The sequence below is a fragment of the Aspergillus homomorphus genome (assembly GCF_003184865.1).
Source record: "Aspergillus homomorphus CBS 101889 unplaced genomic scaffold BO97scaffold_4, whole genome shotgun sequence".
Classification (NCBI taxonomy): domain Eukaryota; kingdom Fungi; phylum Ascomycota; class Eurotiomycetes; order Eurotiales; family Aspergillaceae; genus Aspergillus; species Aspergillus homomorphus.
This window is the reverse complement of record NW_020291890.1, coordinates 74,500-100,399: the sequence shown is the minus strand read 5'-3', so window position 1 is coordinate 100,399 and position 25,900 is coordinate 74,500. Positions and strand designations below refer to the sequence as shown.

Genomic DNA, 25,900 nt, shown 5'->3' with positions numbered 1-25,900 from the left:
AATGGAAACTGAATTGGATATGGATACGGGCATGATCTTCGGAAGGAACTTACCAGGAGCACTGATTCTTCAGGCTTAGCCCTTATATCCCAGTTACCACTGCTGATGCTCACTTTGAACGAACAAATACATTTTGATATAGCGACAGTTGTGTACTGTACAAGACACGCTTCCTATCGGCACGACCACCGCTTCTATCTATTAAGAAAAATCACCAAAACTAGAAATCACTTGCCATAATTCTTCTCTTGCAATGACGATAGACACAACCCCTGGCAACCTCACTCCACACACACACTCACTTCTTCAACCCGGCCCGGCCGCTTAAGCAGCGTTGCGGCTCATGTCCGAGCGGAGACGCTGGTAGTCAAGGATACCCTCGATGCTGCCGACGGCGCTCATGGCGATGTCCTGATCCCACAGCTTGCGCTGGGCGAAGTCCATCACATGCTTCTCGGTGATCTGGCCGATCGTGCGCTCGACGTCCTCGGGGCTGAGGCGGCGGCCGGTTGTGATGATCTGGCGACCGATGTCTTCGGCGACGGCGGTGGTGCCGTCGAGGGAGAGGAGGATGGAAGCCTTGAGCTGGGCCTTGGCACGCTCAACCTCGGCGGGGGTGACGCTGAAGGACAGGCGAGACCACTCACGGAGAGCGTAGTGGCACAGGTCATCGAGGTTGGTCAGGTTCTCGGAGACGAGGTAGATACCCCACAGACTGGCAGAGACACATTCATTAGCTAGGAAACATCATAGAACACAGAATACAAAACTCACCCAGTGTCGCTGTAGCTGGTGGAGAAGCTCATGAAGCTGTTGGCAAGGCTGTGGTGCTCAACCAGGGAGCTGAGCTTGCTGCCAAGGTAGGGGGAGTTGCCCATGGCACGGTCCCAGTTACCAACAATGGCCTGGGCAACCAGGGCAGTGAAGTAGTCGTCATCCTTCCAGCTAACACCCTCGACGGCAAGGGCGATGTGGGCAGTGGGGAGGGTGTCATCACGGATTCTGACCTCGGAGCCGATGAACTCGGGGGTACGCTTCTGCTCGGCGGTGAGGGCCAGGGCAGCGGACGTAGGGGGCTTGTTGGGGAGGCTGCCGAAGTGCTCCTCGGCGAGTCTCACGAGCTGCTCGTGGGGGATACCACCGGCACCAACCAAGACCATGCGGTCGGCGGTGTAGTTGGTCTTGATGTAGTCGACCAGGTTGTCACGGGAGATGGTCTGGATGTTCTCCTTGGGGCCGAGGATGGTGCGGCCGAGGGGCTGGTGCTGGAAGGCAGTAGCGTGGAGGTGGTCGAACACGACCTCCTCGAGCTGCTTGTCGACCTCCTCCTGCTCACGGAGGATGACGTCGCGCTCGCGCTCAATGGCACCGGCCTCCAACTTGGAGTTCTGGAGGATGTCGGCGAGGATGTCGACGGCCTTGGGGACATCGTTGTTGAAGGACTTGGCGTAGTAGACGGTGTTCTCGCGCTGCAATGGGTCGTTAGTCGCAATCTTCAATTCCATATTTTCCTTCCGGTCCGTACCGAGGTGTAGGCGTTCAGGTGAGCGCCCATGTTCTCGATCTCGAGCTCCAATTGGTGCTGGGTGCGCTTGTTGGTGCCCTGTCATAAGGATCAAAGTATTAGCCGCCGCATGGTCAGTCAGCGTGAGTTGGAGAAGCATACCTTGAAAGCAAGGTGCTCAAGGAAGTGCGCAGTTCCGTTGGTCTTGTCAGTCTCTGCCCGGCTACCGGCATCGATCCAGACGCCAACAGTGGAGGTCTGAGCCCATGGGGAGTGCTCAGTAGCGATCTAGAAGCAGTCAGTGAATGTCAGAGGCGATTGACGACAGCGGCGTACCGTGAAACCGTTGGAGAGGGTGGTGGTCTGGGTGGTGGAAGGCAGGGTAACGGGAGAAGCAAAGCCACGCTTGACGGGCTGGACAGCCTTCAGGGCAGCCCGACTCCGCAGAGCCTGGTTGAGGTTGAATGCTAGGCGCCGAGAGGCCATTGTGTAATAGATGGTGGAGGTGAATTGGAGGGAGAGGAAGGGAGGAGAATGAAGGAAGGGTGTAACAAGACGGACGGTCAGCGCCTGGAGATGGCGAGGTTGAAGTTCGGGAGTCAAATTGTTCGCCCATCCGCCAGCCAATCACATGACCCGCTTTTCCAAACCACCGCTTTCGATCCCGACTGTTTCCTTAGCACCGGATTTCATTGTATTCATCTACATACAGCCATACAACGAGACATACAAATCGAACAACAACCACTACAGCCACAATCTATCGTCTCTTCCACACCATGCGCCCTCATGCAAACCGACTAGCATACTGCCGAATATTCTCCATCATCGACACATCCTCTACAAACCCCAATTGCCGCGCCCTGGCGGTATTGAAGTTGGGCGTCCACGTTTGCACGATCCGGTCAATATCAGCATCATACTTCTCCTCGACCAATGCGCGGCGCTCAGTACCGCCCACCACCTCCAAAGCATCCAACATCTCCTGAATACTAACCAATAAGCCTGGCAAATTAACCGCACGCGACCCATTGCCAAACGCCTCCTTCGGCACCTCGCGCGCATGCAACAGATTCCGAACAACCGTAGCAGGCGAGCATATCCACATCTCCGTCTCCTTAGGCACTGGCAGCACGGCCTTGCGGCCGTGGAACGGCTCGCGGATGATATCGCTGGCGAAGCTGCTAGCGGCCTGGGTGGGCTTGCCGGCGCGCACGGTGACGGTCGGCAGACGGACGGCGCGGCCGTCCAGGAACCCGCGGCGCGAGTAGTCATTCAGCAGGGTCTCAATGATCAACTTCTGCGAGCCGTACGAGGACGCCGGGATGGCTGGGAAGTTGGTCTCGTCGATAACGAAGCCGGCGGGCGCGGGCCCGTAGACGGCCAGGCTCGAGGTGAACACGACCCTCACGCCCGGCGTGACCGTGCGGAGGCGGTCGAGGATGTTGCATGTCGCGTCCAGGTTGACCTTCATCCCCAGCTCGAAGTTGGCCTCCGACCCGCTGGACATGATGCCGTGGAGGAGGTAGACCGTGTCGAATGGTTGTGCCGCGGTGAAGGTCTCGTCCACGACTGCTGGCGAGGTGAGATCCGCTTCGAGGCAGCGGGCTCGCGAGGCATGCTGCGCGGCTGATTCAGGCACCGTGGGCGTCACCACGTCGGTCAGCGTCACTGTAATCTCCGGGTAGGTCGATAGTAGTGCGGCGGCCAACTCCTGGCCTACGTAGCCACTTGCGCCGGTGATGATGATTGACATGTTGTAGCTGGATCTCTGTCTTGCAGCGTGCTGCAGGTGTAAGGTCGTAGTACTGGTAGTAATAAATGGGGTGGTTATTAGACTGCTTAGAAGTGAAGTCTATATACCAACACGGTGCGGGGTTCGATCGCTACTACCACCATCCACGGCTCCCAGCCTCGGAACAGCCATATTGGTCTTCCGTTAATCACTATGACAGTATTAGACCAGAGCCCATTCATCTACGTGAACGCAGCAAGTCCGATCTGGTGGCTGGTAACAGACACACTTCGGCACGTAGCCCGATTACCGAGTTAGACTGACCCGCGACGACCGGCGAAAGTCCGAGATATACTAAGTCGACTGGCACATAATGCTGTGATATCATGCTCTATGCTCCGCATGCATTCCATTCGGACTTGACTATCTACACTCAGCCGAAGCAATTGTCTCACTGAGAAATCAGCCTCAATGGCTCCCAAAAACCTAGAACGTACATAGTTTGAATCGACCGGAAAACGTAACCCTCGAATTTTTCTGACTCAAGAAGTACATTTAAGAAACCTAAACAAGGACACGAAATCGTAGAGCGACCAAGGTAGAGAAAAAAAAAAGTTGAAGCATTTCAGCATATCACGGAACACTCGACGCCGGTAAAGAGCATAAATAATTAAAACATGAGAAAGCAGACCACCAGATTCTTTTGTTCTTTAAATTCATGCAGAGCGCTTGTAGATACCAGACACTATACAGTGGTCACGTTCGAAGGGCTCCAAGGTCAGCTGCTCCTTGGGCTTGATTCTCTCCTCTCTCATCTTCTGGACTTCACGGGCGAACACAACCTCGGGCTTGGCGGTACTGTCGATACAGTTGGCCTTGACGGAGACAATGACACCACCCTCGTTCTTGAGGAACATGTGGGCGTTCAGGCCGACGATACGGGCCTGGTCGGGCTGGGCAACGTCGGCGAAGATGACGTCGACCATGGGGACGAGCATACGGTAGCGGAGAGGGTGGCGGGCGTCCTCAACGATGGGGATAACGTTGGTGCGGTGGGTAGCCATGCCGATCAAGTCACGGCCGGAACGGTGCGAGAACTCGACGGCGTAGACGTTACCAGTAGGGCCGACGATATCGGCAACGTGGGAGACGGAGGTACCGCTGGCGGAACCGAGATACAAGACCTTGGAGCCAGGGCGCATGTAGATCTCATCGAGACCACCCAGGATACCGGCAGCCATCTTGGAACGGAAAGGGTTCCAGACACGGTACTCGGTCTTGGTCACAGCACCATCCTCCTCGGCGGGAGACTCGACAGCAATGCGCTTTTCACCGTAGACAGCCTCTCCGGGAGTAAGGTTCTTGGTGACGAGCAAATCTTCCTTACCACCACGGGCAACGAAGACACCGGCGTGACGGTGGGGTTCCTTAGCAGAGGATGTCAGTCAACAGATCCGTTAGTCGCGGGGGAGGCAACACCTACGATGATGACCTTAGCACCACCCCTGGCGCCACCGCGAGCACCGCCGCGAGCACCACCACGGGGACCACCGCGGCCACGGGGAGCACCACGGCCGCCACGAGCACCACCACGGGGGCCACCACGTCCACGACCACCGCTACCAAGACCGCCTAGAGAATCGCGAACAGAACGAATTAGCCTCATGATCTCCCAGCAGCACCGCAGGCCAAATGTTGTCCGCTTCCGATGGGCAAAGCATATGCATTGCCCGGACAAGACGAGATCTGAAATCGCAGTTCTCGATTCCTCATCTGTCGCAATCGTACTGGCACAAGAAAAAGCCTGTTCGGTCCGAGACGGAGTTGTCGTGTGAACAAACCTCTGCCACCACGAGCACCACCACCACCACGGGGGGCACCACGACCTCCACCGCGTCCACCTCTAGGGGCACCGAAACCCATTGTGTAAAGTTATGTGTGTCGAAAAGTGTTGACGGGTATGAAAATATCAGATGCTGTCAGCCGGAAAAAATTTGGCTGATGCTTTTCGAGAACCGCGTGCGGATGGAAAAACTTCCGGGAGAGATTGAGGGATGATGGGGTCCGTTCGGGAGGGATTGAAAATCGAAAATTGGCGAAGTCTCGAGCGATCTTGAGATGGAAAAAAAAACTTTTGTCCAAAAATCGTCTCCGCACTGGCGTTCAGTGTTCGGTCGCGGCCGTGCTGCTCGTCGTTGTTGCGGTCGAGAATTTTCAGACGGAGCCTTGGGAATCTTTCGAAAATCAGGAAGCGCTATGGCGTTTCGGGACTAGCGCTACATGCTGCTGTGGGCACTGAGCGCACGTGACTCCAGCAAATAGCGAGATCACCTGATCTTGACAGCCCTGCCAATCGGAGGGTGTCTTCGCTATCCCGTCCCTTCTTCAGTGCCTTGTCCCGGCGCTTACAGAAACACTTCCGCCCATCACAGCTACGTTTCGGAAAGTTTGTGTGCTCATCAAATGGTATTCGTTACTGTCGATCATCTGTTCAATAATGTCTGACTATTTACAACGCAAATGGCATGAAACCACACCCCTTATAGGCCCTCACGATTCGCCGTAGAAATAGTACAGCGCAGCATATTGAACAGTAAAGGTCGACTGCATGTTCTTGCATGTCTCTGGAGCAGCTCCGGAGACGGTTGTCACTCGATAGACACTCTTGTAATCGCCGACGGTGCCGTCAATCGTGGTGAGATAGAGCCATTGGACAGCCCCGGTGCCGCCTTTGACGGCATAGGAAGGAGCATCGATTGCACCCTGTTTCTTAGTGATCGCAATGCCGTTCTGGTGTTCGGAGGTGGTATCGAGGTTGAAAATCGGAGTCGAGGTTCCTTGGAAGTAATGATGGCCCAGAAGTTCGAGGTTCGCCGGAGGGAGGGTGTCCTCCTCAGCACCAGGCAAGGGAATATTGTACGCTAGGTCTGGCAGCTGCTCGAGCAGGGTCGGGTAGTTGGCTGCAATACAAGTTGCGTTGTAAAGGCGTGCCACGGCACCAATGGCTACTGGCGTTGAGTTTGAAGAGGATGTTGCGCAGGTATAGTTCTAGCGGACTATCAGCTTGGGCTGTCGGCCCACTTGGCATGCTCATTAGTCACTGACCTGAGTGCCTCGTCCGACGGCAACATAAACTGGCGTCAAGCCAGATGGAGATGGGAAGCTCGAGGCGTATGCTGGTAGCGCGATCTTTGATGTGTCACAAGTCGAGGCGCGAAGAGAGACTTTCTCAATCTCCTTGCTCACCTCGCCGAGAAATGAAGCCATTTCTTGGGAGTAGTCGTATATATCATCCAGCCATGTGGGAGCTGCAAGAGCACTTGCTACAAAGCATGCGAGGACGCAAAAGCTGGGCCGCATCTTGGAAGGTATACCAGGCACTTTCTATGCTCTGTTGTGGAGGGGTATCGAAAGAAAGCAAACAGGACGAACACTGGTGACACTGATACTGGTTCGACCAGAACACCGTCGACTTGATCGATGGATTAATGAAAGAAAGCTTCACGAGCAACGTCCCAGACGGACTCGCAAGTCTACAAAACAGAACTGAGCGGAGTGGGTATAATGAAAACAACGACTTGAACAAAAAAAGGACAGGCGACAAGGCTTCATGGCCATGACGGGATATATACTGCAGAAAACCATGTATGCTCGGACATGGCGCTAGATAGCATGTGCAGAAAGTCGAAGCATCCAACCGGGCCTTTCAAGCCCACAATGTTGTATTCTATAAACAGCTTCGACTCACAGGGATTCTCAAGCCGCCGATGGGGAAGAGCTGTTATCGCATTCGATCATTGGCCCATGGATGGCGCCGGGGGGGCATCCTTCAGGCCTCCGCAAAGTCAAGAGTTCTAGTGCCCTTGACGAAGAACCACACGAAACGCAGCCGTTTCACCCCAGCGTTTGCGCTGCAGAATGCCAGGTGGTTTTCGGCAACCGTGATTGGAATCCCTGCGGATCGGGAATCTGCAGGCTTGTTTGGCTGGACGACGGTGATTGGCGCCAGCCTCTCAGAATATTCCGCTTTAATCTATCAACAGCTAAGAATAGGAGGGTGGCATATGTAGCTTTGGAGACTAATATCTCACCGAAGGAGGGGTCGGCGCTTAAGGAGAGCGCTTCTACTAGAATCTTACCGATGCGGTTAGCCTGCAGACTCCCGGCATTTACCAACAATCCACCCTAGCAAGTCTCCCTTCACCCCGGTCAACCTTGAAATCGTCGGTGAAGACCGCAATGGCACTGTAATTACCTTCTGGTTCTATTCTTGATCCAGTTCCTGGGCTTATTTTTGGATGTTCCAATGCTACCCAAGCTGCAGAAATGGAGTCCTGAGCGCTGGCCCTACCTTATCTATAGCACGCGATTATTATATCACTCAGTTACCGAGGTTGATAGCTTAGCCCTAAGTTCTCTCTCTCTCTCGTTGCAACTTCACTGGATATGGGATATCGCGGAGCTGCCTCATGATATCACTCGTGTATCAGGCACACATTACTCCGCGGAGAAGGACATAGGCTTCTGATTGCAGCGTCATAGGCACGTTTAATGGACGAGAGTGTGGTAGCATCGATCAATGCCGTGTCCACTGCTATAGATTTCCGTGGTCCTGCACTATATTTGGTCAAAAGGAAATAAAGAGGTTCCGATTAAAAATAGAAACATCACGGGCGCCATCTGCAGGATAGAGCAGGGAACGCTTAAATCCTTATCACCGATCATTTGCTGTCGTGGTACACCCTCTAGGTCTCTTCAGGGGCATTTACATTGGAGAAAAAAGCATCATACTCTTCCCAAGGGGAGCAGCAATTGCGAATGCACAATCATTGGATAGAACCTCCTTCGTCTGGCAAGCTTCGCGAAATCCTGACATTCGTTGAGACCACCGATAGCTTTCGCAGCGTCACTTGGAAGACCAAAAGACCAATACTTCACCTAACAAAGATCATCATTCCCCTACCAGGACTCAATCATCACCAGACTACTCCACTTCCGAGTGGCAACCCAAGAGGGTTCCTCAATCTATCTCGGAGCCCTGTCGTCGGGCATTCAATCCATCGACCGCTAGCACGAGACTGAATATAGGTCTGATCGCACTATCCCACCTTCTTATCTTCCTTGAATCGGGTTATTGAGTTATGACGATCCCCAAGAGCCTTCCCCGCTTCTTTCTGATTATGAAGAGCATAGTCACTTGCAGTCATTCGGGCCTAGGGTGGATTCCAACTCCAACAAGCTGCATGATCCTGTGATCAGGGAGTGCTATAATGTCTCATCGCTTGAGCATTGATCATCAGCAGGAGAGTATCAGGGCCGTAACTATGTGGCATCGTGAGGGGTGAGTGGGTTTCAAGGACCACTTGTCGTAGTAGGCATCTAGTGGATGCGCATCCTGCGGTGCAGAGGGAAACAAAACAGTCGAGGGGGGCAGAATTTTTCACTTCCCCCCATGACTTGCGGGTGGTCCCTTCTCGCCCCTGACAGCTCAGGTTACACGTCCTATCTATTCTCCTGTCTGGTTGCACTGACTTCCAATTCCCTCTTGCACTCATTGTTCATGCATCTATCCGGGCGGTGTGTGCCTTGTCACACCTTCAGTGAAATTAGGTAGATGAATCCCATTCCTTGATGTTTTATGCAGAGGCACAACTTCGCATATTGAAAGGCTTGGACTCTATTACTGAAGTCTGGCTTGATCATGGTCTGCTAGCAGTGTTAGTATGTGTTCATTGGACACCTATATCGCGCTCCCTTAAGCATTTCAACCTCCATGCTCGCAACATCACATGCCCTTATTCATCTGCAGGTAGGTCCAGTCACACTGCACGATAAGAGTGGCGCGCACTGCTTCCAGACCCATACATCATGCAGCAGATAACACTGTTGCGGAAAGGCCTCAACCACTTGATTCAGTAATGATTCCATAATATAAATAGAAGTACACCACTAAAAGCAGCAGCTATATTAGTCTACGGTGACCGGTGGACTTCCGGAGTGCCCGGCACTTACCCAAAGTAAGCCCGAGCGTGGATTGATAATAATATCTGTATTGTATGTAGGCTTTGCGTATTCACATTAAACAAAAGAAATCCAATCGTGACCGTCACTCGAGCCCATGAACGCCTAAATAGGATACAGCACGGCGACCCACGTGTCGGTCAGTTTACACCGGCTTGGTTGAAGCCCTCCTGTCGCCAGTCATCCCCATGAAGCTGCTGTCCTGCGTAGCTCCTCCCTCCGGCACCGGCCCCGCCGCCGCCAGCACCACCTCCTCCGCCGGCCATTGCTGCCGCGGCGGCTGCACCGAGACTCGCGGCACTGTGCTTCTCGATCTCCATGGAACTCATCATGTACAGCATGACAAATATCAGGACATGGAGTGCGACGCAATAACCAGCGAAGAGGTTTCGGCTCGTGCGGTTCGCGAGGATGATACGCGTCAGAGAGAACACGATGCGCTCGGGCAGGGACATGCGCTTGTATGCGCGCGCAGACTCGCGGCCACGGAAGGCTGCGAACGGTGAGATCTGGGCTTCGTAGGCGGATTGATAGCGATCGAGAGAGAGCCCTGACGGGGTGTCCGCAGAAGCGTGGACGGAGGAAGTGTTGGGTTTGTTCGCGTAGGCAGATGCGGATGATGATCCACCCGGGCCGCGGTTGTATGTCGACACGTATCGGGTCTTCTCGTAGAGACTAAGGTTGTCCTTCTGCAGAGAGGCAACTTCCTGTCTGAGAGACTTCACCGTGCCGTACAGTTTGGACAGCTCCTCCTCCAGCTCGGCGTTCTTCTTCTTGAAGCGATCACGCTGGGCTTGGATCATGGGCAAGAGACCAGAGCCTCCACCGACAGCCTCGCCTGCCCGGATAGAGTCCATGGTATTGGCCGCTGCAGCTGACTGATCAAAGCCAGAAATGATAGAAGATGTAGGTGATACCGCGCCCCCTCTTCTGGATGAGTGGGGGTATTTGGAGGTGTATGTCCCGGCAACAGACATGGCTGACGACGGGAATGTGTTTGCCGCCTCTTCTTGTACACGGAGAAGGTCATTCTCAAGCGTTGTGGACAGTTTTTGCGACTTTTCGAGCTCCTCTTTGGTAGTCGACAATTCGTCGCGTAAGGCTTCGAGCTGACCCTGGAGATCACGGTGCGAGACGCGCAAGATGGTGAGCTCATCAGTAAGCTTCTTGTTTCGAGCGAGCAGGAGTTGCTCAAGGCTGTTCTTGGAGCCCTCCTTTGTCTTGGATGCAGCACCGTTGATAGGGCTCGTGGCGTCGGCAAGATCGCCAGCTTCGTCGTCATCCCCAGGCGAGAACTCGATAGACTTGCCCATTGTCAGTGCCAACGATCTCCATGGATTCAACAATTGAAGATGCTTACCTTGATCATCTCTAATTCCCGACGGATATCTTCGTAGTCGGCCACCTTCTCCAATTTCGAGCGCAGTTCTTCCTTCTCGGCAGTGACATTCTTGATCTGTCTCTCGGCCTGGGAGTACTTCGACTCCCAGGAATGTCTTTCGGATTCTCTATCAAACCGAGCAGCATCAAGTTTGCGTAAGAGAGAAGAATTCTCGGACTGAAGGCGGAGATATGCAGGGTCATCCTCCACCGATGCTGCCTGTCCTGCCTGGGAATGAGAGACGGCTTGAGCCAGCTCGAGCCTGAGTTGTTCATTCCGTGCCTCTACTTCTGCTAGGCGTAAACTTGTCTTCTCCAATTCCGCCGAAACAAGCTCCAGCTCGGCGGCACTAGCTCCATGTTGGGCGCCATCAGTATCGTCGCCGTCTTGTCCTAGGCGTTGTGACACCTCATAGCTCGCTTTGAGTTCCTTGACCAAGCGCTCCTGGTGCTCCACCTTTTCCTCCAAGCTCTTCTCCTTGGCGGTCCAGTTATTAGTCTTCTCCGACAACACAGCTGACCAGGACTCCTCGACCTCTTTGATCTTCGATTCTTGGTTTTCCTCCAGTTTCTTCCTGGCAGATCGTTCTTCCTCCAGTCGCTTTTCCGTGTCGTCAACCTGTGTTGTAAGACGATCGACGGAGCCTTGTAGTTGGTCCCGCTCGGAGGTCAATCTAGGGACGGTTTCTTCGGAATGAACCAGGGAATCGATTGATGCTTCGAGAAGGGGGTATGGATCCGGTGCTTCGGATAGAGACGAGTATAATTGTAGGAAGGCGGACGAGGAGGCTTTACCCTGATTCGTTAAGAGATCGATAAAGCTTTGGTAAGCTATAATGTACCGGTTAGCCGCAACAAGGTGGGAAGTAGACGGTGGCAGCGCAGTGTACCCTTTAGCAGTCCCTTGTATTCTGCTAGTTTCGATGCATCATCTAGCTTCCGAAAGTCCTTGGTCTTCTGGGCGAGATCCTTCCGCTGCACGAGTGCGTCGCGTTGCTGCGCAACGATGTCCGAGGCGGTGCTATCTAGCTTTGCGACGGTGTTCGATAGATCGATACCTAGTAGAGACCAGAATAATTAGTGCTTGGTCTTTTCAAGTACGGATATGCGAGAGACACGGACGACATACCTCTCCAAGCTGCGATGGCCCGCTGGAACTTGTTTGCGCCCTCGGGTAGCTTGCCGGTGGTGGCCTTTTCGGAATCGTGGCCATCCTGAGCACTATTAGTCTCAGGGACGATGGCTTCCGTAATGGCGAACGCATCCATTTTCGCGTGAAGATTAGTTGAACCGCCTCAGTGTTCCAATGTATAGCGCAACACCCCCATCCAACACTACACTCGGAGATACTGCTTTTTCTGGATGAGTGAGTGACAATTGATTGAAGCCAGTTAACGTAATGCGATGCGGAGGGCTGCACACTCCGCTCGGCCCGATGATCTTCCGGATAACAACAACGGCTGATAATCAGTTGGCCTAGTCAACAAGTATGGATAATTGAACTTGGAGAGAAGGTAGAATAGAGCAGATAGAGTCTCTCGCTAGTAGGCCGCAGTCAAAGAAGGTAAAATCAGCAACGATTGCTAGTTCCTGGCCGTCTGAGTCTCCCAGGCCCGATGTCGATCAGATCAATTGCGAGATCTCGATTCTATCTATTATACTTATTTATAGTAACCATTGCACACGTTCGTTTCAGCCAAGTCAATGATAATGACATGAAGACGTGTCAGAATTGGAAGCGTGTCACATGTGCAGCTTAGGTGTGCCCAGGCAATGCCCTGTGACAGGTCCAAGAATCAGCTCCGATTGAGAGTTAATGGTTGAGTTGGTATGCGCTCTGGACTTGATGCATTGGTCAAGCCAACCGAGTCACTGGCTCTCTGCGATGTATCAGTGAGTTTTCTTAGCTGCCCCGAGAACCCTTCTGTAATGAATTATCCCCAAATGCTGCTGTGGTTGTTGGCATTGTTGTTATACACTTTCATACTTCCTAGCAATTGATGGGCCCACTCTGAGTCAGCAAACTAAACTAACAACCCCGGCTCGGGCCCACCGCCTAGTAAACGACGCCCGCCAGCGATCCCGAAGCTTCCCAAGTTCCTGGCATTATCCTCAGCTGCTCCAGAGCCTTGTCAGGTCCAGTCTTACTTCTACGACACCGGAGCGGGTCTCATCATGGTGTCTGAAGAGGAGGGCATCAGCCCGCGCAAACGGCGGAAGATCGGCCCTCCCAAGGCTCCCTATGTTTTGCGATCGTTGTTCGACCAGGTACCCTTGAATGCCGATGATAATGATGACGACGTCCACATCACGACTGTTGAGTATTGGAGTAAGTGTCTCTGCAGCTGTGCCATTGCGCACTGATAGCTAAAGAACGTTTCGCAGATGACAATCTGTACATTGGAACATCTGCTGCCGAGATCCTCCATTTCGTCTGCCTTCCGCCGGACCCCTCGGACAAATCGAGCGAACCATCGTTTATCTTAGCCTCACGATTGCCGATCCCATTCTCCCACACCACATCAGTAACTGCCAAACCGCTCGGAATACAACAGATTCTTTTGTTACCGGCGGTCAACAAAGCCTGTGTTCTGTGCAATGGAACAGTTACCTTCTACATGCTACCGGAGCTTAGTCCGGCGTTCGGGAACACCAAGGTCAGCAATTGCTCCTGGATTGGAGGTGTGGATCTCAACACGGTCAAGGACGAACAGGAGGAGCAGGTGGTGTTGATTGCGGCGCAAAATCGAACTATGCTAGTAAGGATCGGAGAGGAAGCTCGACGCATAAGGAACATCGAGTTCCCTGGGTGCCTGGTTGCGGCGCGAAGGGGGATAATCGCTTGTGCCGCGGACGCACACTCATACTCTCTCATCGACGTGGAAAATCAACAGAAGATACAATTGTTTCCCATCTCTTTCTCGAACGAGAATTTCGAACCCAACCAGGTCCATGACGTCTCGACAGGCACGCCCTTGAAATCACCTACCTCGCCCTTTTTTACTCACTCGCCCACCTCGGAGAGTCATATGTATGAGAGGAGCGCTAGCTCAAATACATTGTCTGGATTGTTGCAACCGCACGGACACCAGCGATCAAGCTCTGTCACCTCGGAGCTGTCTCCGGAGTCAGGGACACCGAGACGCTCGCTATCGAAAGAGCGCGCTGGAGGCGCTTCTCCTAGGCGGAGTATCGAGAACCAGCCACACGAGTCGGAATCGAGCTCGGAAGAACGAAAGCCACTTCCCCCGCTCCCGAAGCCTACGCAACTGAAACCCCATATCATATCGCCGACACCGTCCGAATTCTTGCTTGTTAGGGGCACGGATGGATCTGAGCCGGGGGTGGGCATGTTTGTCAACATTGATGGCGACGTGGTTCGGGGCACAATCACTTTCCATAAGTATCCAGAATCCATCGTCATCGACAAAGGCGACGAGAACAACATGATACATTCACCTGATAATACCCATGAGGAGCTTTTGCTTGCAGTGATAGAAGCAGAAAAGGAAGGCCAACGTCGCAAGTTCCTGGAGGTACAGCTCTGGGACGTTGATCCTGGGGAAGCGGACGACCACAAAACATGGGTGGAGATACCGTCTTCTCCGGATATGCAGTCTACCCATGTCGGTCTCAGTCATACAATCAGCCCGAGTCAGCTGGAAATAAGCGAGATGGGCAATCTCTTACGAATGGTTCGCTTGAAAACCCCGTCGCTGTCACCGCATGTACCCGCTACAGATCCGAGAACGCAAGCGTCTATTGAACAATCGCAGAAAGAAAAAGAGCTCTTCGACGGTCCTGAAGGGGCTGGCGAGGCTGAGCGTGGCTGGGAGAGCGAGCGCAACGCTGAAGAAGAGAAATTTGCGCGTGCATTGGGCCAGACACAAAGCAGTCTGATCATGTGGAATGGTAATCAGATATGGCGGGTGGTGAAAAATCCACTAACAACGCAGCTGGATGATGCCCTCCAGAGCGCCCACGTACAGGATACGGATGGTCGCAGGGTTCTCAAGCGGGATTCTATCACGGATGTCATTGATTTAGTTCAAGCTGCTGAACCAAAGTCGGAATCCGAATTTCTAGGCTTGAATTATCTGAAACAGAAAGCCAGTTTGCTTCTGTTCGGCGACCTAATCCTTATGGACTCGAAATACAGAGACGAGGCAACGATTGATGCTACGGAGCGAGCTCTCATTGTTGGAAACCTGGATCCTCGTATCCCGCTACTGTTGATCCCTCTTTTGCGACGAGAGGTTCTGCAGAGTCCACAGGGAATTTGGATACATGCGGGCTTGTCGGAGGTGACAGAGAGTTATGTGCAGCAGCTAGAGATAGCTGAGGGGGGCGGGGCTTCGGACAGCGCTGTACTGGATATGATCAAGAGGTTCTTATTTTCCTGGCAGCAAAAGAGGGGTTATGGAAGTATCACGGATGAGACATACGTCTTCGACAGCGTCGATGCAGCTTTTCTGCACTTACTCCTGGAACAGGACGCACAACTTGCGGCCGAACAACGCTCGGTCTCTCAGTTGCGTATCGAGCTCAACAGACTTGTCGATAACTGGAAGGGCAACTTGGAACGCGCGGTGGCACTTCTAGAACAGTATCGACGACTGTTCGTTTTGAGCCGACTCTACCAGAGCCAGAAGATGTCTCGAAATGTCCTCAAAACTTGGCGCAGAATTATTGAGGGGGAGGAAGATCTAGGCGGCGAGGTCACTGTTGCAGGCACAGAGGCACAAATGCGCCGGTATCTGGTCAAGATCAAAGACGTTCAGCTGGTGGAGGAGTATGGCGCATGGCTTGCCCAGCGCAATCCTAGTCTCGGAATACAAGTATTCTCAGATGGCACGAGCAGGGTGAAGCTGGAAACCGCCGATGTCGTCGCTCTTCTTAAGCAACAGGCACCTAATGCCGTCCAAGCGTACCTGGAACACCTTGTCTTTGTCCGACATGTGAGTAGCGCTGCCTTTGTTTCAAAGTAGCTTTTTACTAATCGTTCCGTTGCCAGCTCACGCAATATGCGGACGATCTCCTAGCATACTACCTCGATTCCGTCCTCTCTGTGCTGGAAAGCTCGCCATCAGCCCGAGCCTCTCTCTCGGAATCTTACTCGACCTACCGCGCGCTGACTCCCCCCAAACCGACGTACATGAACTTCATCACCGTGAATGCCCCGTCGGAACCATGGTGGCAATCGCGGCTGCGGCTCCTCCAGCTTCTTGGCGGCAGCAGCACCGGTGGTAGCCAGTTCACTTCGATGCCAGCGCGCACCTTCACCTTTTCCATCCCCGCGGTTCTCTCCCGGATTGAACCGTTCCAGAACGAGCTTGTCTCGGAATCAATCATCCTCGACGGTCTCCAGGGCCGCCACCGCGAAGCTCTCCATCTACTCACGCACGGCCTGGGCGACTACGACTCGGGCATCCGATACTGTCTCTTCGGCGGGCCGCGCGCCACCACCAGCTCCTCCGCCTTCGCGGAGCGCAGTCAACAAAGCGAACTCTTCCGGTTCCTGCTGGACGAGTTCCTGAAGATCCAGGATCCGTCGGAACGCATCGAGCGGACCAGCGACCTCCTGGGCCGATTCGCGGCGTGGTTCGACGTCGGCGAGGTCCTGCGGATCATCCCGGACGAGTGGAGCGTGGATATTCTCGGCGGGTTCCTGGCGCACGTGTTCCGGGTGCTGGTGGCCGAGGGCCGGGAGGTGCGGATCGAGAAAGCGTTGAGCGCAGGGCTGAACCTGCGGGTCGGGACGGAGTACATCGAGGGGGTTGAGAAGGCGGGCGGATGGGTGGAGGACGGCGAGGGACTGCGCCGGCTGAAGGGGGGAGTGGCTCGGGGGACGGTGCAGGATGAGAGCGAGGAGTTTGGGGATATTGTGGAAGCGGATGGCTAATGACGAGATTATGGTACTTGTATATATGTGAATGAATGGGGACAGCGCCCTTGTATATTTCAATCTGGATAATCCCGTGTTGCATAGACAGGCAGCGAGCAGTAAGCAGCAATTCAACTTGGCAAGGTGGCGAGTCCAATCAACCAGAACAATAGAAGATGGCCATCAACATTATAGCTCCAAAAGATCATGCAATTTTCCCCAAACCGCGCCAGCATCACCCTGGCCCTCAGTGTCCTCCTCATCAAGCCCCACCCCACCCTCCAAACCCAAATCCATCTCCAAATCAACCAAACCCCTCAATCGACCCTTCAACTCCTCAACCTCCATCTCCCCCTCTCCACCCTTCTCCCCCTTACCCTCTTTCCCCCTATGACAACGAGGAACCAAAACCCCCCTCGAAAGAACATGCAATACGCCATCCCTCACGGGCAAATCCGCCACGGCAACCTCGACACCAGCAGCCGTAACGCCGGCCCAGGGGCCCAAATTCGCGACATCAACCGCCAAGTCATGGCCCTCCAGCAACGTGGGCACATCAAAATGATGCAGTCCAGGCCCGATCTTCTCGATTCTTCCCTGGTGCGTATACACCGTATCCGAATATAGAGTACGGTGCGGCACGAGATGGTATTTAAGTAACGCGCGGAGGTACGGCGTGCCGCAGGGTGAGAACAGAAAGGCGTTGGCTTTGAGGCCCAGGGATGCGAAGGCGCGGTTTGTGGGGGGGAGATAGGTTCCTCCCCTCCCTCTTACTTCTCCTTTGGGGTTGATATTGGGGGAGTGGGGGTGGGAATGGGAATGGTTAAACCACTCCGCCAACCCCGTCTGATGCAGCGCCAGCACGAAGGTACTAAACTTCGACGGCACGATCGTCAGCACTGTCAATGCACTCGGCGGCGGCACCAGGATCGAGTCGATGGTGTACAGGAGCCCGTTGGCGGCGTGTTTGTCGGCCGCGATGATCCGGCTGTACAGGTTTAGCGTGAGGCCTTTCCAGCTTGCGTGGATGTGGAGGCGTTGCGGGAGGAGTTTCTCTCCTTCTCCGTTGTCCTCGTTTGGGTTCGCATCGCGGGAGTCCGCGTCCGCTTCAGGGCTGAGCAGCGGCTCGGTCAGCAGGGTGGGCAGCGTGTGAGCGTGGAAGAGCTCGGCGGGGGTGTAGATCGATGAAACGAGGTGGTATTTGATGACCGCGCGGATGAGTTCCGGCGGCGGCTTTTCGTGGTCTCCCCCTCCGTCTTCATTGTCATCCTCATCGTCATCATCGTGGTGATGGTGTCGGTGCCGGTGGTGCGGGATTTTGGCAAAGGCTTCGTCGGTGGGCGCGAAGAAGGTGAGCTTCGCGGATGTACAGTTCAGCAGGTGCACGAGATGCTCGTCATCTTTCACGATCTGCGCCAAGATGGTGGTGTGCGGGTTGTCGGAGATTAGGTCGTAAAGACTCTTGTTGGAGGGCGGATGGTGGGGATGCGGCGGCGGAGACGGCCGGCGGAACGGCGGAGGCAGCTGGCTGACTTTCTCAGGCACCCATCCGTCCTCCAGCTCATCGAACCAGGTAGTGATCTGCTCCACGGGCGGGGGGGAGTTCAAGGCTGATACAAGGGTCCGGAGAGCGTCGAATGATCGGTGCGTCTCTTCCAGCTCGGTTTGCTGCTTCGGTTCATGGAGAATCGTCTGTTGCTTGGGAGGGATCAGGAAGGCGGATGTCAGCGGGAGAGCTGCCAGCGCCCAGATTTGGAAATGCTTCATGGTGAAGTGCAGTCGCGGGGCCTACAAGGTAAATTGGGTCCTGAGGATATACTCCGGATACCCTCTACGTGAGGAGAGGAGGGGTGGGCGATGTTATAGTCGCTCCAACCGTCAATATACTTCCGACCAGCTGGGATGAGGAGTTGGGCCACGGCTTCTAGACCGGCCGGTCGATACGAGACGTGGTCCGTCTTCTCCGCTGGTCGTCGTCATCATCTTTATCTCCTGATGTCATCGCGGGTCATTTTGGAGTTTAGATTGATGGAAGGTCATTAATTTCATTGATGTTCTTTCTAATCTGTCAATATGCTGTTGTGCATCGCCGGCGCATGCAGGGCCATTTTCAAGATACAAAGGCAATACTCAAAGCATACATGGTATATCTTCTCATCTGCGTTCGTAAATTGACAATGACTCCTTCTCAAAGCCAGACGAAGTCATCATCCAGCCGAGGTTGACTCGGTAACAGCTGTAGCCGAGCCATCGAGGTCGGTCATTCCAACATCCTCTTCATCTAGTGATGGCCGTCCCTCCTATAAGTAACAAAAATACACTGCCCCCACGGAGCCCTTACTCCTCCGGCTGCACAAACGGATTGGCGATCTCCTCGCTGCCATCGGCAGGCGAGATCAACACAATCAACGTACCACGGGCGACGATCAAACCCAGGGAGCGCGTAGTCTCGTTGCCCTCGTCATCTGTCCGGCGTCATTAGCATATCGTAGACCGGGGTAGACCTGTGACTAAGGGTGACCTACCACGCATGCCCTCCTTCACGTCATCCAAGACCAGGTTCATCAATTGGTCGTAGCCCTTCAGAACGCCCGTGACTGGAGAGATGTTAGTCCGTTGCGCAGGGATGTTGAGTTGTTGACTTGTAAACTAACCTTCACGTCCACCATTGAACTTGACCCGCACTTCCTTGTCCATGTACTTGTTCAAGTCCAGGATATTCTCCTTCTTGGGCTTCTCCTGCTGCTGCTGTTGCTGCTGCTCCCGGTTGGCACCGCCACTCGCACCGCCACTTCTTGCGCCACGGCCGCCCGAGCGGTCACCGTAGCCTCCGCCGCGGCCGCGACCTCCTCGGAATGAGCCTCGTTCGGACATGGCTGGCTTGGCTGTGTTGGTTACTCGAGGGTTTGATGGGAACGATTGATTGATTGATTGATTGCTAGTGTCTGATTACAGCGGCGTGGATTAGATAAGGCACGTGCCGTAGTGGACTAGTAAGAACTCAAAGCTACCACCACGAAGAGAGGGGCAGCACCAGAGAGAAAATGGGGCGTTGGGATTTGAAAGGTGGAAAAGACAGACCACTCAGGCTGTTCGGCCGGTCAATCTTTGGAGTCACCCGTAAGTAACCCGGAGAGGGGAAAAATTTTTGACCCGATAAGGAGAGGGCTGAGGAAAGGGGCGGAATGGGGGGGAGACCTTAGGAAGAGGGGAAGCTGAGCAAGTGAGCAACAACGGAACGAACTGGAGTGATATAATCAGTATGAGGGATTTTCCAAGTAACTCATAACTCATAACGCGCCCCGGCGGTGGTGCGTGGGCTTTGCGCTGCATTTCCCGTGGCTTTCCCGCTCCTCACCGCCTTAGAGAGACCTGTTAAGCCACTCTACCATTCCTAGGCCTACAATTGGTTCAGCGGACAACAGCACTCGCGTCTGTCCATCAATGGTAGTGGCTCAAGTAGGTCGTATTTATATCCAGTATTTACATCCAGTCAACTCAAAACAAATGGCATGTTGAACCCTTTTCTTTCCCCTTACTTAAGGCTTTGATTTTCTTCATTCGATTCAATCCAGATTCACCGGGAATTTCTCTCGGATCATCTTGCCCATCCCAGCCCACAAGTCCCCGATTGAGGTCGGTTTCGGGGTATTTGGTCGGTGGGAAAGACTGCGGGTATATGGGATGCGATGCTTCTGTCGGCTCTAAAATCCGCGAAATGATTTGGGAGGTTGATGTCATATGACAGATTCTGGATCCCGGAAAACGAAGAGCTGATGATAATGATGATCAAAGTCTGACCGAGAAAAACATCACAAGTCTGCACCCTATGGACCCTGAATGCTAGCTTCTTTTAATGCTTGCACAACTGGCAGTTCCCCGACTGATGCTTCTATTCCCCTTGATCCGCGGCTGTCAGTTCGCTCTGGGTGGGCAGTACGGAGTATCTCCCGCCACCTGACCGAGGCGGACGCTCATGGTGCGGAAATGCCCGGGATACTTGTGCAAGGTCGCGTCGAGCATGCGCTCGCAGACATACTTGGCGTCTCCGTAGCCATTGGAGAGGATCGAATCGATCCCGACGCGGTCTTCAGGTACATTCCGGTTGTGGCTCCAGAGCGGATAGTGGCCGACGACCGCGATGGAAGAGATGAATTGGAAGGTGATGATGGTGTGCGATACGTCGGCGGCGTCGCGCGCGAGATCGATCAGGTCGCGCATGGCGACGAACTGGGCTTCGACGCCTCGGAGTGGTCGGGCTCCACTCATGGGCCATGCATTGTGGACAATGGAGTCACCATATGCGTCAGCTCCACATACTGCTCGCAGTGAGGCCCAATCGGGGCTTCGACGTATCAGTTTCGATGATGCGCAGCTTAGCGGACTGGTCTGACAACTCGAGCTTCAATCCCTTTTCCTCCATCGATTTGTGCTGTCGTTGCTCGGGGCCGCTGCCGCGACTGAGGCGGTTGAGACAGATCACGGTCTCGACGTCGGGTCGGCCCAGCAGCTCCTTCACAAGGTGTGCACCCAAGCTGCCTGTTGCCCCGGTCATGAGGACGCACTGCGCACGATTTCCCTTGGGCTGCGCACCGTGGGACGATGCGGATGGTTACATAGTAAAGCCGCAGGTGAATTTCTCCACATATTCATCCACAACTGCTGCTCTCTCCGCAGTGTTGGAGGCTGACTGTGTGATCGGCTCCGCGGGGAGAGGAAGCCGCCCAAATCTAATGCAGCAACATGGGGGTCAGCCAATTCATCCAGCTTATAATGGTCCAGTGGGAAGGCGATCATACTGCGGACCAGAAGCCATGGCGATGATGATGCACTGAAGCTTGTTCTCTGGAAGGTACCCATCAGTCCAGTCTATATGGCCGTAACCAACGGACTGGAGCTCTTGCTCCCACCACGACTCCGGAGAGATCGCATGCTGGCGACCGTCGTCAAATAACCACCAGCCCTCGAGACCGAAGATAATGTCCACCTACGGGACAGTCTGCGTCATCTCTAGCATCATCAGGAAACCGTCCGGTCGGAGCGCCTTGCGGATATTCTTTGCGGAAACCGTCAGGCTGTGGGTGGCGTGAACAGCGTTACTAGCAATAACGATGCTGTGTCCAGATAAGGTCCTCCGCAGGCTCCTTCTCCATATCATGCGCGCGGAACTTCATGAATGGGTTCGCCTTGTACTGCCGCAGGGCGGCCGCCACGAACGAGGGTGCCAGATCAGTGAAGGTATATTCCACCGGGGCTCCCAGGTTCGCGAGGAGAAGGCCAGATACTTCGTCGTGCCACCGGTACCAGCGCCCATCTCGAGGATTTTCAGCGGAGCCCGAATTGCGCGGGAGATGGGAGACAAGGCGAGTCAAGATATCCTCCATCTGCTTGTAGAGGATTTTGTTCAGCTGGGTGCCGCCATAGAGCCCGGAAACCAGCAAGCGGCCTTCCTCATTCCCATAGATCAACTTGACTCCGTCGAGCTTTCCATTTGACTGGGCAGGACTGGGCAAGGCCAAGGTGGTTGATGTGAGTAGATATTGCCCCTTCCTTCCTTCCTTTCTTCCCGCCTCCCCCTTTTCATTATCTGAAGGATCTTGGCTGACCCCAAAACCGTAACGCACAACAGGTCGGTGGCTCCGCGGGCCACGTGTCGATTGAACAGGCCAGGGTCTTCCCGGAGCTGGGAATTTATGGTGCAAGATTTCAAGGGGTTCAAGACCTTCCACGAGGGCGTGCCAGAGGCGCTCAAGCTGCGGATCTGCTTCGAGACGCAGGATATCCTACAGCCCGACGCGCACTTCGGCGCCGACGTCTACCTCCTGCGCTCGATCCCGCACGACTGGTCGGACAAGTACGCCGTCCTGATCCTCAAGAACCTCGTCCCCGCGCTAAAGGGTAAGGCGCGCGTGCTGATTGCGGACTTCATAGGGCCGGAGACCACGCAATCAGGACCCATGTGGTTGGAGCGTCTGTCGACCATCCGGTCCATGCAGATGAAGACCGCGGTGAATGCCCCCGAGCGATCGGAGAAGGACTGGATCGACATGATCAAGCGCGCGGATGAGCGCTATTCGGTTGAGGCGGTGGTCACGCCGCAGGGAACCGCCATGTCGGTCTTCGAGATTGTGTTCAACGCAAGTGGGTAGACAAACGGGCTGCCTGTCTTGTCAAGGGCTTAGACGCAAGTTTAGCTCAGACTAGCAGTTCCTGGATGATTGTTGTCTGTCCTATCTTTGGCTCCCCTCCACGAGATTCTCTTCTGGACGATTATGATATTGTTCCGTCCTTTTGTTATTCATCACTGTAATTCTTCTGATTCTCGTCTCTCAGTAGGAGCCTCCCTCGATATGACATCATAACCCTAACTTAATAGTGTCAACGCGACAACACTCGGCCATTGAAAGAAAGAATGAAATACCAACGTATCGACGTTGTAGTTTTGACGGTCCCTCAACCTGACTGTACAGTCAGTGAAACAACACCGTAACCATAAGCATCGCCCAGAGAAGCTTAAGATAGTGGGGGGGTGGAGGGCGCGTGAGGTCGGAATAATGGCCCGGTCTCTTCCGCAGCCCTAATGTGGACAACTTACGGAGGATCATTTTCCCCTCCTGGACAATTGATAAGAAATCCTGATAGCCACGATAAGGGAAACACATTACTCGTTACTCTGTCCGGAGTAAACGCTGTTATTTGACTTTGAACTTCAGTTATATCGAACTAATATAATATTAGCTACTTCCGGTCATGTTCATAGGCGGAAAATCCGAAGGAGTTCTTGAGCAATATTCCTTGTAAGCAGGTGCCCACTCTTTCTCGTATTCCTTTTGCTTCGAATCCTGCGCTGCGGGGGCAATCACATCAAAAGTCCAACTGATTTGTACACCGTCTTGAATTGTGGAAGCGGTCACAGCTACATAGCACTATATGTGAAGACATACTCTGACCCCAAACATCTTGGTTGGATGGCTCCATAAATCTGGTAACATTGAAGTTCTCGAAACTCTGTAGATTACAAATACGTAGCACATTGTTCATGAATAGTTCAAAAGAAGTCAGCGTTGGTAACATTCCCCTGCTGAGACTGCACATCATCTTATACTCAAATTGTGGATCAACTACGATCTATGCGCTCAAAATTCCTCAATGGAGTAAAAGGTGTGGATGGCATCATCCCGGCTTGCCTTGAGGATCGAGTGATGCGAACCTGAAAGGCATGATTGTAGTACTCTCTAGGCTACGGTGACAATGCATATACTTACGTCCTCATTGTACCCATGACTCAGCAAGGGGATCTCTCGGTACAGTCCTCAGAACTGCATCAAGTATTCAGAAAGACGGTTCTAGTTGGACACAAGATCGAAGGACCGTGATTTTAGCATTCAGATAGTTACCTTTGCTCTCGATAAAGAGACTGCAGCTTCTATGGAATGGGACGTTGATGCTTTGGTCCGGGCTGTCGAATACCAATTCCTTGACCAGGAGGGCTCAAAGTACTCTAGCAACAACGCCAGTGCCGAGTATCGCGTTCGAGGTTCAGTGATTGAAACAAACCCTAGATCGTCAAAGACACAGTGGCGGGAACCGTCATCGAAGCACAGTTCTCCCCACCAAAGCCGATTCTTTCCACCTGGGAAGATATTCAACGACCTGTTCGATTGATCAGCACGAGCCCAGGAGTCGATTATCTCGCATGGGTCACCGATGAAGAGATCCTAGACAGGCCACTTGCGGCGAATGAGATCGAGATTGATGTCCAAGCTGTTGGGCTCAACTTCAAAGATTTGCTAGTGGCCATGGGGGAGATCGACCAACCCGGCTTCGGACACGAAGCAGCGGGTATAGCTGTCGGAGTAGGCTCCTCCGTGCGAACTTTCCAGGCTGGGGATCGAGTGATGTACCTAGGGGACCCTTCTCCGGGGAAGATGGGTACGTTGCGCACCCGCAGCCGCACCCATCCCGGGCTTGCGATCAAGATCCCCGACTCCATGGGTTTTGAGATCTGCCAAGACCTCTTGCAAGAAACAATCCAGTTGTGGTCAAACGACGAGATCCAAGAGGCTCGCCCAACCCAGGTCCTTGGTTATGGCCAACTGAAAGAAGGGTTGCGCTTGCTACAGACCGGCAAGAGTATCGGCAAGATCACGCTTGTTCCGGGCACTCATCCTGTTTCCGTCATACCAGCGCCACTGCTGCCACTGGAGCTGGATGCCAATGCATCGTTCATCCTGGCGGGAGGTTTGGGAGGTATCGGCCGTGGTATCGCACTCAGGTTGGCTAGTCGGGGTGCCAAGCACCTCATCTTCCTTTCACGGTCCGCACCCGTGCATGAGGCAGGACAAGAGACGATCGCCAAACTCAAGCTTTTCGGCTGTAAGAGCCATGTCTTCCAATGTGACATCTCGGATGAACCCCGTCTCCGTGAGGTCATCGCCCAGATTTAGGCAACGTTGCCCTCAATCAAGGGATGCATACAGTGCTCCTTTGTTCTGAAGGACCGAGTCTTCGACTCCATGACGCATGAGGATTGGCAAATCGCTCTGGCACCCAAGGTCGCGGGATCCTGGAACCTCCACTGCCTCCTCCCAGACGTCTATTTCTTCCTGATGCTAAACTCCATCACGGGCATTGTAGGGAAACCGAAGCCAAGCCAACTACAATGCCGGTAACAACTTCCAGGACGCCCTGGCCCGTCACCGTGTTTCCAAGGGGATGCACAGTGCCCGTGTCAATCTCGGCGCAGTCGTGGGCATTGGATTCATTGCGGAGAACGTAGAATACGTTGGAAAACACACGTTTAAGATGGCCAATTCCCAGACGGGGGACGAGGTCCTCGCCGCCGTCGAGTACCTGAGCGATCGACGAAACCACACGAGTACGACGACCACCACCCGGCGTAGTCGCGATACGGCCCAGCTCGTCTGTGGTCTCCGCACCCCGGCGTCATACAGCCTCGGGAACGAAGACCAGCCGACGCATCTCCGGTACCCCATGTTCGCCCAGCTCTCACCCGCACTCTCCAAGGCCGGTGGTGGTACCGGTGCGGGATCGGCAACCGCACCCTCGGCAGCCCACCTTCGCAACCACCTCAAGGCAGCTACCACGGCTGAGGACGCGGCGAGGATCATTTACAAGGCGGTGCGGCGCAAGGTGGCGGATCTGCTGAACGTCGCCGAGGACTCCTTCGACGACAGCCTCAATGTCCGCGCCAACGGGGTCGATTCGCTGATCCAGATGGAATTCCGGACCTGGTTCGCTAACGCCAAGGAGCTGGGAACTGTCGTGCCGTTGAAGGACTTGGCCAAGGACCTGACCCAGTTGAGCGCCAGACTTGTGTCCCTGAGCTCGTTTAGCAAGTTTCGGTGAAAGGGAT

At 54.1% G+C, this 25,900-nt stretch overlaps 11 protein-coding genes across 11 annotated transcripts; 3 read left to right on the top strand and 8 right to left on the bottom strand.

Moving 5' to 3' along the window:
• Window positions 1-101: 101 nt before the first annotated feature.
• On the bottom strand, window positions 102-2,076 carry BO97DRAFT_361803 (mitochondrial processing peptidase). Its single transcript, XM_025692429.1, has 5 exons — window positions 1,841-2,076; window positions 1,667-1,792; window positions 1,526-1,603; window positions 775-1,469; window positions 102-715 (listed from the first exon to the last, which is right to left on the bottom strand). The coding sequence occupies exons 1-5, from the start codon at window positions 1,988-1,990 to the stop codon at window positions 325-327; spliced, it is 1,440 nt and encodes a 479-aa protein (XP_025554884.1). The 5' UTR covers window positions 1,991-2,076; the 3' UTR covers window positions 102-324.
• Window positions 2,077-2,205: 129 nt separating this feature from the next.
• On the bottom strand, window positions 2,206-3,525 carry BO97DRAFT_173967 (SDR family oxidoreductase). The gene has a single exon (XM_025690327.1). The coding sequence runs from the start codon at window positions 3,258-3,260 to the stop codon at window positions 2,292-2,294; it is 969 nt and encodes a 322-aa protein (XP_025554883.1). The 5' UTR covers window positions 3,261-3,525; the 3' UTR covers window positions 2,206-2,291.
• Window positions 3,526-3,635: 110 nt separating this feature from the next.
• Window positions 3,636-5,441, bottom strand: BO97DRAFT_403022 (rRNA 2'-O-methyltransferase fibrillarin family protein). The gene is made up of 3 exons (XM_025694644.1): window positions 5,081-5,441; window positions 4,723-4,871; window positions 3,636-4,666 (listed from the first exon to the last, which is right to left on the bottom strand). The coding sequence occupies exons 1-3, from the start codon at window positions 5,160-5,162 to the stop codon at window positions 3,956-3,958; spliced, it is 942 nt and encodes a 313-aa protein (XP_025554882.1). The 5' UTR covers window positions 5,163-5,441; the 3' UTR covers window positions 3,636-3,955.
• A 312-nt stretch (window positions 5,442-5,753) lies between these two features.
• Window positions 5,754-6,835, bottom strand: BO97DRAFT_475396 (uncharacterized protein). The gene is made up of 2 exons (XM_025700403.1): window positions 6,345-6,835; window positions 5,754-6,287 (listed from the first exon to the last, which is right to left on the bottom strand). Exons 1-2 carry the CDS (start codon window positions 6,597-6,599, stop codon window positions 5,790-5,792), a joined length of 753 nt encoding a protein of 250 aa, XP_025554881.1. The 5' UTR covers window positions 6,600-6,835; the 3' UTR covers window positions 5,754-5,789.
• Window positions 6,836-9,297: 2,462 nt separating this feature from the next.
• BO97DRAFT_440384 (CCAAT displacement transcription factor COY1) lies at window positions 9,298-12,226 on the bottom strand. Its single transcript, XM_025698070.1, has 4 exons — window positions 11,770-12,226; window positions 11,531-11,698; window positions 10,621-11,471; window positions 9,298-10,564 (listed from the first exon to the last, which is right to left on the bottom strand). Exons 1-4 carry the CDS (start codon window positions 11,906-11,908, stop codon window positions 9,401-9,403), a joined length of 2,322 nt encoding a protein of 773 aa, XP_025554880.1. The 5' UTR covers window positions 11,909-12,226; the 3' UTR covers window positions 9,298-9,400.
• A 541-nt stretch (window positions 12,227-12,767) lies between these two features.
• On the top strand, window positions 12,768-16,542 carry BO97DRAFT_383383 (putative TGF beta receptor associated protein 1; the record flags this gene model as incomplete). The annotated part of the gene is made up of 3 exons (XM_025693355.1): window positions 12,768-12,969; window positions 13,026-15,598; window positions 15,655-16,542. Exons 1-3 carry the CDS (start codon window positions 12,816-12,818, stop codon window positions 16,540-16,542), a joined length of 3,615 nt encoding a protein of 1,204 aa, XP_025554879.1. The 5' UTR covers window positions 12,768-12,815.
• A 171-nt stretch (window positions 16,543-16,713) lies between these two features.
• On the bottom strand, window positions 16,714-18,560 carry BO97DRAFT_440382 (fasciclin domain-containing protein; the record flags this gene model as incomplete). Its single annotated transcript, XM_025698069.1, has 1 exon — window positions 16,714-18,560. Exon 1 carries the CDS (start codon window positions 18,289-18,291, stop codon window positions 16,714-16,716), a length of 1,578 nt encoding a protein of 525 aa, XP_025554878.1. The 5' UTR covers window positions 18,292-18,560.
• Window position 18,561: 1 nt separating this feature from the next.
• BO97DRAFT_361785 (putative small nuclear ribonucleoprotein (LSM7)) lies at window positions 18,562-19,752 on the bottom strand. The gene is made up of 3 exons (XM_025692428.1): window positions 19,179-19,752; window positions 19,050-19,121; window positions 18,562-18,989 (listed from the first exon to the last, which is right to left on the bottom strand). Exons 1-3 carry the CDS (start codon window positions 19,396-19,398, stop codon window positions 18,862-18,864), a joined length of 420 nt encoding a protein of 139 aa, XP_025554877.1. The 5' UTR covers window positions 19,399-19,752; the 3' UTR covers window positions 18,562-18,861.
• A 687-nt stretch (window positions 19,753-20,439) lies between these two features.
• BO97DRAFT_420972 (uncharacterized protein) lies at window positions 20,440-21,079 on the bottom strand (the record flags this gene model as incomplete). The annotated part of the gene is made up of 2 exons (XM_025696691.1): window positions 20,440-20,768; window positions 20,845-21,079. The coding sequence occupies 2 exons, from the start codon at window positions 21,077-21,079 to the stop codon at window positions 20,440-20,442; spliced, it is 564 nt and encodes a 187-aa protein (XP_025554876.1).
• Window positions 21,080-21,497: 418 nt separating this feature from the next.
• Window positions 21,498-22,834, top strand: BO97DRAFT_173868 (uncharacterized protein). The gene is made up of 2 exons (XM_025690326.1): window positions 21,498-21,815; window positions 22,167-22,834. The coding sequence occupies exons 1-2, from the start codon at window positions 21,636-21,638 to the stop codon at window positions 22,671-22,673; spliced, it is 687 nt and encodes a 228-aa protein (XP_025554875.1). The 5' UTR covers window positions 21,498-21,635; the 3' UTR covers window positions 22,674-22,834.
• A 970-nt stretch (window positions 22,835-23,804) lies between these two features.
• BO97DRAFT_458605 (KR-domain-containing protein) lies at window positions 23,805-25,893 on the top strand (the record flags this gene model as incomplete). Its single annotated transcript, XM_025699236.1, has 3 exons — window positions 23,805-23,852; window positions 24,087-24,953; window positions 25,162-25,893. The coding sequence occupies 3 exons, from the start codon at window positions 23,805-23,807 to the stop codon at window positions 25,891-25,893; spliced, it is 1,647 nt and encodes a 548-aa protein (XP_025554874.1).
• Window positions 25,894-25,900: the final 7 nt, after the last annotated feature.

Bases quoted from the DNA above. Each gene is read 5' to 3' on its own strand.
- BO97DRAFT_361803 (XM_025692429.1), bottom strand. From the start codon at position 1,990: ATGGCCTCTCGGCGCCTAGCATTCAACCTCAACCAGGCTCTGCGGAGT. The intron at 1,793-1,840 runs GTACGCCGCTGT...GACTGCTTCTAG, and splicing joins CCCTCTCCAACGGTTTCACG to ATCGCTACTGAGCACTCCCC. The intron at 716-774 runs GTGAGTTTTGTA...TGTCTCTGCCAG, and splicing joins ACCAGCTACAGCGACACTGG to TCTGTGGGGTATCTACCTCG.
- BO97DRAFT_173967 (XM_025690327.1), bottom strand. From the start codon at position 3,260: ATGTCAATCATCATCACCGGCGCAAGTGGCTACGTAGGCCAGGAGTTG.
- BO97DRAFT_403022 (XM_025694644.1), bottom strand. From the start codon at position 5,162: ATGGGTTTCGGTGCCCCTAGAGGTGGACGCGGTGGAGGTCGTGGTGCC. The intron at 4,872-5,080 runs GTTTGTTCACAC...GCGATTCTCTAG, and splicing joins TGGTGCTCGTGGTGGCAGAG to GCGGTCTTGGTAGCGGTGGT. The intron at 4,667-4,722 runs GTAGGTGTTGCC...TCCTCTGCTAAG, and splicing joins GTGGTGCTAAGGTCATCATC to GAACCCCACCGTCACGCCGG.
- BO97DRAFT_475396 (XM_025700403.1), bottom strand. From the start codon at position 6,599: ATGCGGCCCAGCTTTTGCGTCCTCGCATGCTTTGTAGCAAGTGCTCTT. The intron at 6,288-6,344 runs GTCAGTGACTAA...ATAGTCCGCTAG, and splicing joins CCGTCGGACGAGGCACTCAG to AACTATACCTGCGCAACATC.
- BO97DRAFT_440384 (XM_025698070.1), bottom strand. From the start codon at position 11,908: ATGGATGCGTTCGCCATTACGGAAGCCATCGTCCCTGAGACTAATAGT. The intron at 11,472-11,530 runs GTACACTGCGCT...GGTACATTATAG, and splicing joins ATACAAGGGACTGCTAAAGG to CTTACCAAAGCTTTATCGAT. The intron at 10,565-10,620 runs GTAAGCATCTTC...ACAATGGGCAAG, and splicing joins GGGAATTAGAGATGATCAAG to TCTATCGAGTTCTCGCCTGG.
- BO97DRAFT_361785 (XM_025692428.1), bottom strand. From the start codon at position 19,398: ATGTCCGAACGAGGCTCATTCCGAGGAGGTCGCGGCCGCGGCGGAGGC. The intron at 19,122-19,178 runs GTTAGTTTACAA...ACATCTCTCCAG, and splicing joins GTTCAATGGTGGACGTGAAG to TCACGGGCGTTCTGAAGGGC. The intron at 18,990-19,049 runs GTAGGTCACCCT...GACGCCGGACAG, and splicing joins CGTGAAGGAGGGCATGCGTG to ATGACGAGGGCAACGAGACT.
- BO97DRAFT_173868 (XM_025690326.1), top strand. From the start codon at position 21,636: ATGCTGTGTCCAGATAAGGTCCTCCGCAGGCTCCTTCTCCATATCATG. The intron at 21,816-22,166 runs GTGCCACCGGTA...TCGGTGGCTCCG, and splicing joins AGAAGGCCAGATACTTCGTC to CGGGCCACGTGTCGATTGAA.